This window comes from Apiospora hydei (assembly GCF_038363865.1).
Source record: "Apiospora hydei strain CBS 114990 chromosome Unknown utg000004l_segment0_segment0, whole genome shotgun sequence".
Classification (NCBI taxonomy): domain Eukaryota; kingdom Fungi; phylum Ascomycota; class Sordariomycetes; order Amphisphaeriales; family Apiosporaceae; genus Apiospora; species Apiospora hydei.
The window spans coordinates 5,901,735-5,908,869 of record NW_027117363.1 but is presented as its reverse complement, the minus strand read 5'-3'; the positions used below and the strand labels follow the sequence as shown (position 1 = coordinate 5,908,869).

Here is a 7,135-nt window from a genome sequence, read left to right as displayed (position 1 = left end):
GGTCGGCGACATGAATCAAGTGCTTGTCCCATTCCAGCTCGCTGTAGTCTGGAGTTTCCCTCTCGTCCTTTTCGTGGTTGCGTTCTCGTATCGGCCGTCCGACCACTGGCGCCAACGGGCAGGCCAAACCGATCAATGGGCTATGCGGTAACGGATGCAGTAGGATAGATAGGATAGTCCCGAGTTTCGTTTCGTGGGGTTATGCAAGGCACGTTGCAGCAGAAAGTCTGTTGTGTGTGGTGTGTATGTGAGTGTGAGTGCGAGTGTGTCTGTCTACATGTACATTTTCAAATTTAGCTTGGCTTTCCGTGCAATTGTAAATTCAGGCTGCAAGTGGGAGAAGCTTGTGGTGCGTTGGACAAAAGCGCTATCTTACCACTCACGGGCGTTGCTTGCGTTGCGTTGCTTGCTCAGGCACCAATCACTTCATCACCAAGTCCCGATCGTAGATGAAAGTGCGGGACGGGCTTCCCTGTGCCTGCGCCCTGGACCAGAAGAACAGAGGAAGCGAGTGAGGCACTGCTGATGAGTCTTGTGCAGATGCAAGGAAACGCGCCGGTTTCTAAGTGAGTGGGAAATGTGGGGGAGGAGACGGGCGGGAGATCAGCTCACTCCCAAGTGCAGTAGGTAGGGTAAGGCAGGGTAGGCAGGGTAGGCAGGGTACCTAGGTTGGCAGGGTACCTATCAATGTAAGCAAGCAGGCGGGCGAGAGAGAGACTTGAGGGGGAAAGAGAGAGAGTGTGTGTGTGAGTGAGAGAGGTACCGAAATACCAAATGCGACATGGAGCGGCGGCGTGCTTCAAGCTCCATGCTCCATGCTTCATTCTTCACGCTTCATGCTCCTTCTCAATCTCCCCCGCGGTTCAAGTGCCTTATGGATGTATGTAGGAGGTGGGCAGGCAAGCAAGTATATACTCGTATAAGGTACGTACGTGCAAGATGGGTTCAATGTTCAATTGCACTTGATATGTGTGCCTGGCTGGCATTGGATCCCACTTCCTACCAATCAATGCTGCATTGGTGATTGGATGTATATTGGTGTCTTAAGTACCAAGGGTAGTAGGCAGACAATTGTGCTTGTGTAGAGGGAGTTGTAACCCTCGTAGCCAGGGAATCGAGATATGCCGGGCATATTTGGTCACTTCGAAGCTACTGCACGCAAGTGCACCAGGGAAAAACAAGCTGCTTCAATATTGGTTAGTCCCCAAAATCGGCGAGGCCGGCTGCGGTTGGTGTTGATCTGTTATTGTTTCAACTCCCAGGGCCGGTGGTTTTAGTAGCCAGATTCGGCGTATGTTCCTCTATGGCATTACCGGCCCACTAGCGGGGTTCCAATGCTTATCGGCTGGCGTGGTCCCAGTCCCCATAACACACACGATTTGCCTCTTTGGGCTTCAGTGTCGTCTGCTGAACATAGTCCGATGCGACCGACCGGACAGACAGCACCAGCAGTGTGGGAAGAAGAAGAAGAAGAAGAAGAGAAAAACAAAAAACCTAGCGCATACGTCATTCAGACGAGGAGCCCAAGGTTACGCCACTACTTTCTGACAATACGACAGACAGTCGTATCAGTGCGGTACAACTAGCGCCTGGAATGACCTGGTCAGAAATGTACTTAGGTATGCTGCTTGCTGTTGCGTGCTCACTCACAGCTACATAAGGCTGGACATAACAGAAGACGACCTTTGGTTTCAACATTAGATTCAATTCCCCCCTGTATTCGCTCTACGGACGACTTCTACTGGAGACGATGAAAGTTCGTAGGAGAGTGGAAGACAACTTGGCGGCTTCTCAGGGGCTGGACTAGCTGATAGGTTGGCGATTGGGCATTAAAGGCACCTTTTCATTAGGCTACCTAACAGTAATGAAGCATACCAGGGGCATATCACTCCTTTGCAGACTCCCCTTTCGGCCGCGACTCCAACGCTCCCATCAAATAACCATAAATCACCAAGGCCAACTCCTAAAAGGCTTTTGTCTCCAGATGCACCACGGACGCCGACACCAAAGTTGGTGTAATGTTTCCTCCAAAATATACACGTTTGTACAGCCCAACGTAGCAAAGTACTGGGCATTCAGCTCTCCTGGTTTTGGAGCTCCTGCCTGTACCTAAAGCAGATCATGTCTTCCGTCAACGGATTGACATTTTAATACGGAAAAGCAACACTTCAAATCGAGTCATCGCCCATGACGAACGAGCGGCTGAGTCCGGCAGCTGCCCACCATTGATCCGGTATGTCTTGCCGGGAAGCTAGACCCTGCACAATGCGCTGCATGTCAGAGAGCCACTCAAGTCGTTCAGGCCCGCCGCGGGCCGGTGGCAGAGCTACCACGTCCGCATAGGATCGACTACTTAGCGCTATTGTACGCCTTGAGGGTCCAGTGCGATGTTCCTCATCCTCCCCATCGGATTCCGAATGATCAGCCACAGGTTCGCAAGGGAGCTCGGCTGTCTCATCCGGGTGGGTTACAGAGGTGTTCGCTGAACTAGCTGTTGTCTGGGAAGTGCCCACCGAAGCCGTCGTAGAGGCAAAAGACGACCCCACGCTCGGGGGCTGGGGGTCAGGAGTTAACGTTGACTGCAAAGTATCCCAAACGTTGCTGTCTTCTGGGCTGAGACTTCGATCGCGGTCGCCTAAGCCATCGACATATCGAACTGAGCGCCATGCGCGAGGCCGCGAGGAAACTCTCGGCGCATCTGATTGAGCATCACGGCGGCGCCGGCGGTATTCGTCAAGATATTCGCCGGGATCAGGCACCTGAGACCGACTTGCGCGGGTGCCGGCTCCCGAAGAATTGCTCTCTCGTAAGCGCTGAGTGAGACGCGAAGCGGAGGGAGGATAATCATGTGGTTGAACCGTGTACAGCGCAGGGGAATTCGCAGAGGAAGCATTAGCTTCTCGCTAAAGAATTTGTTAACACGACGGCCCAGATACAAATTCAGCGTTCCAGTATTACTTACGAGGCGTGATCTGTACAGGAGTGAACCTCCATTTGAAAGATTCACTACCTGCCCCCAGTTCGTGCTTGCGAGATCGGGGGTAGACTCGTTGCTCCATGTAACGTAACGTGGCTCGGGCCCATCGGCTCTCAAGAAACTCTCCTCATGCTGAATGTTTGTGTCCGGATGCGGAGGTCTCGAGCGCAGCGCTTCGCGCCGGTCACGTCTGTCGCGATGGTCTCGCACTAGACCGAGGATGTCATCATAGGCAGATGGAGAATGTCGCGAAGAACGCAGAGCATCTGTACTGGGTGACGCGGTCCCTGACGCACGACCAGTAGACTCTGGCTGGGTCAGGCTATCGTCGTTTGCCTGCAGCGCCGCGAGTAATCGAAGGCGATGCTCGCGAGTCTCGTGCAGCTGGCGGCGACGCTCCGAACGGCGGATGGGGGATCGCGCATGGGCTGGATCCGCGGAACTCTTAGTCGAAGGCTTCGACGTAATGTCGGATTCGACAGGGGCGATAAACAACCTGGGTATGTCACATTAGCAGGTGGCGCGCAATAGCTGTGGTGAAACGCCGTTGGCTTTGGACTAGAAGCGACGCGGTTTCCATGGCTGAATCGTGGTAAACACAGATCTGCTCCCGGATCAACCAAATGACGCGAGTTCTAGAAATACACAAAAGGGAGCGCAATCGAGTCGCGCGTTCGCGAACTTACGGTAGACCCATATTTGGGGGAAGTGGTGGCAGATGACGGGTTGGGTAAGTAGAAAAAGAAGATGGCTGGTGCGCGTCTGCGTATGCGTGGCAACGGGGATTGGACAAGGCCCAATGGAATGGCAAAACAAGAAGATGGATGATGGAATTGCCTGGGTCGGGAGTACCGAGGAGACGAGCCGGATGGCGCGAGTGATGCGAATTAGATGGGTCGGGGAAACAAAGAGAGGATCGAGATGAATGCGCGCGACGGGATGCGACAACAACCGAATGATGGGATTTGGGGTATATCGCGTGTGCCGAGTCAAGTTGGGAGGACAATTGACGACGATGGGGGCCCGGCCGGATGCTAACGAGGAATTGGGAAGAATGACGGGCTGGGGGGGAGGGGGCCTGTCAGCCTTTCTGGTGGATGGATGTCGGTTGTTGGAGGGACACTTAAGGACGGCTCTCGACTCAAGGCGAAAAGGCAAAAAGGTACTTCGGGACTATTGCTGTAAGGTTTCGGTAGTCAGGAGAGACAATCAAGTAAGTGCCAGGCAACAAACGCGTGTGTCTCGGTGAAAGTGAATCGAGAGAGACATCAATGAGCAGTCAGTGGCTTCCATAGGTCGACGGCATAAGGTAATATACCTCGTAACCTATCATTCCAATCCTGAGGCCCGGCGCACACTGACAAGATAGCAAGCCCGCCTGTCCTGTTGTTCGTTGGCATCGACATCCTTCAAAACATCGAATCGTTCAGTGAATTGAATGGCGGACAAGTACCTACCGGAGGTGCAATGGCCCGTGCGGCCTCGTGCTAGGCAAGGGGCAAGCCGCAAATGTAGCAGGCAAGCTCGCCAACTAACAGACGACTGGCTGAGGTTTGTCCCGGGACCCACGATGGGGTCCGACAACTCGGGAATGCGTGTGCACACGCAAGAGTGCGTACAAAGGAGTGATATCCCCATTTGAAGGGCAGGTACTCCGTGGAATCACCACTATATATGTATTTGATCCATTGTGCGAGAACGCTGCCGACATGTCTACCGCTAGCCCAATGGTTGTCCCGTCCCTACAGCCTCCACATGTCTCCAAGACCACCATTCCCGTCGCCGGCCTCTTGGTCGATGTGTATGGCCTAGACCAACTTCCCACGGCGGCCACGGCCGTATCCTGCCTTTGGCTACACCATGGGCGCTTGGGTAACAAGAACGACATGGCAACCTTCGCGGCTCTGGCCCTCTCGGCTTGGCACGCCCGCACCAACGACAACAACAGCACCGGCTCATCGTCGCCATCAAGAGGCTTGATTGCCGTCGCGTTTGACGAGCGAAACCATGGCACGAGATTGGCCCACAAAGCATCCAACGATGCGTGGCGGGATGGCAACAAGACCCATGCCCAAGACATGTTTGGCGTCGTCACCGGGGTGTCGTCGATATGGCCCACTTGATGGATGCGCTGGAGGGCTACCTCTTCGGCAACGGAGCCAGCAGCCCGGGCAGTCTCCAGGCGGCTACGCTCGGTCCCCGGAGGCAGGCCGGTCTCATCGACCAGCACCTGGCTCTCGGCGTCAGCCAAGGCGGTCACACCGTATGGCAGGCCATGTTCGCAGAGCCACGGCTCTCGGCTGGGGTTGTGGTCATCGGTTGCCCTGATTACATGGGTAAGTCCTACGTAGGGCACTCGCACTCAGACGGGTATTGACTGATTATTCGTTGTAGCGATCATGACGGACCGTGCGCGCCTAACTAGGCTACCTACCTATTCGGCGGCAGACAACGGCGCATCTTTTCTAGGGAGCGAGGACTTCCCGCACGCTCTAGTGGAAGCATGTAAAAATATGACCCGAAAGGCATCCTATTTGGGACTCGCGAGATATCAGCTTCGCCGTCTGATGTAGAAAAGGAAAGACTCGGGTCTATCTTGGACGCGCGGCTAGCCAAGAAGAAATTCCAGGTTCTCTCGGGTGGCGTTGACAAGCTGGTTCCATACGCTCTAGCCAAGCCGTTTCTTGACTTCTTCAAGTCGGCAGTCGAGACCTGGGGCAAACAGGCGAATATATCGGTTGAGGACATCGTCTACCCCGGCGTGGGCCATAAGTTCGACGATGCCATGATGAAGGACGCGGTGCACTTTATTGTAGATACAGTTTCTGGGGCCGATGCCACACAGGCTTCGACTGCAAAGATATAATCGGCTGCTATCCTAGTTCAGTTCTACAGGAAATACAGACCAAGGCTGAGTTGCGCTCGGATCCAGCACTTCTTCCCCATCATCTGCCACAATTGTCTTGACACCGCTTTGCGACCGTAGCTGAGTCGAGTAGAACAAGGCCTGAGAAACGCCCCACGGGTTCCTCTTCCGCCTCTTCTCGGCCAGGGTGCCCCCTATACCGTGGGGGTTCTCCTTCCACTCGGCGATGGCCTGCGAGACGCCCTTCATAGCCGCCTCGTTGGTTCCGTCTACCATGCCGGGCGGGTCGATCCCGACGAAGTCGACGCGGCTCAGGGGATATCCCAGGGCGCCACAGTGGCAGTCGACCAGGCGCTCCCGCTTGAAGGCGTGGCTCACGATGGTCACTTTCGCGGGCCAAGCAGTAGCGTTGCCGCCGTAGGTCTGCCAGAACAGGATCAGGGAGAACAGGACGTTGTAGTACGAGTCTAGCGCCCGGGGCTCGCACAGTATCCTGTCGGCTGCCTCCTTGGCGTCGGTAATGCCGAAATAGTCGTTCGCTGCGGCGATGTCTGCATAGCTTTGGGCTTCGGATATTTTCGTCTCTTTGCGCGTTGGTCCCCTACAATAGTTGTCAGTTTAAAAGCATCCAGTTTGAAGGCACCATGCTCTGATGGTTTGACTGGTACTCTGCTATGGTGGATGCTGTGTGTATCAGCAGAGCAATTTGGTCATCTCAGCACACTTCATGCAGGGTCCCACCCACGTCCTCTGCTTTATATCCATGACCACTACTCAAACAGGCCCATGGGAGCGCTTCCCAGCCCATATGTTCCTGCCGGGTAGGCGGCTAAGATCTTCCTCCCAGCCTAGAAACAAGAGCAAATCATTGCAAATTACCCGTACCCAATTAACTTCCACTCACCCTGAAAGCACAAGCACCGAGTCCGGATCATCCCGCAATATCAGCAACCCCGCCTTGATGTGCTCGATGAACGTGGGTGTCTCGCCGGCCTGGAACCCGGCAATCAGCCACTCGGACTCGTCGAAGCCCCGCTCCGGTCCGCCGCGCCAGATGCCGTGGCAACACACTATCACGAGATGGGTCGGCGGCATAACTTCCTCCTTCGACGTCGACGGATTCAAGGCGGTACCCACGGCTGCCAGAGAGAATGAGAGAATGACATAAAAGATTGTCGTGGTTGGGAATCCGGCAATGCGCTCTCTGGAATGGAAATTATGTGGGTAGTAAATCTAGATCATGTGATCTACATAACCTACAAGCCCAAGTATATGGGACATGTGTTTATCTC

General features: G+C 54.7%; 3 protein-coding genes across 3 annotated transcripts; 1 reads left to right on the top strand and 2 right to left on the bottom strand.

The window, feature by feature from the left end:
• Positions 1–2,168: 2,168 nt before the first annotated feature.
• PG997_004382 (uncharacterized protein) lies at positions 2,169–3,674 on the bottom strand (the record flags this gene model as incomplete). Its single annotated transcript, XM_066808697.1, has 3 exons — positions 2,169–2,903; positions 2,963–3,473; positions 3,664–3,674. 3 exons carry the CDS (start codon positions 3,672–3,674, stop codon positions 2,169–2,171), a joined length of 1,257 nt encoding a protein of 418 aa, XP_066672315.1.
• Positions 3,675–4,686: 1,012 nt separating this feature from the next.
• PG997_004381 (uncharacterized protein) lies at positions 4,687–5,843 on the top strand (the record flags this gene model as incomplete). Its single annotated transcript, XM_066808696.1, has 4 exons — positions 4,687–5,076; positions 5,115–5,313; positions 5,372–5,386; positions 5,503–5,843. 4 exons carry the CDS (start codon positions 4,687–4,689, stop codon positions 5,841–5,843), a joined length of 945 nt encoding a protein of 314 aa, XP_066672314.1.
• A 12-nt stretch (positions 5,844–5,855) lies between these two features.
• PG997_004380 (uncharacterized protein) lies at positions 5,856–6,938 on the bottom strand (the record flags this gene model as incomplete). Its single annotated transcript, XM_066808695.1, has 2 exons — positions 5,856–6,444; positions 6,748–6,938. 2 exons carry the CDS (start codon positions 6,936–6,938, stop codon positions 5,856–5,858), a joined length of 780 nt encoding a protein of 259 aa, XP_066672313.1.
• Between the last annotated feature and the right edge of the window lie 197 nt (positions 6,939–7,135).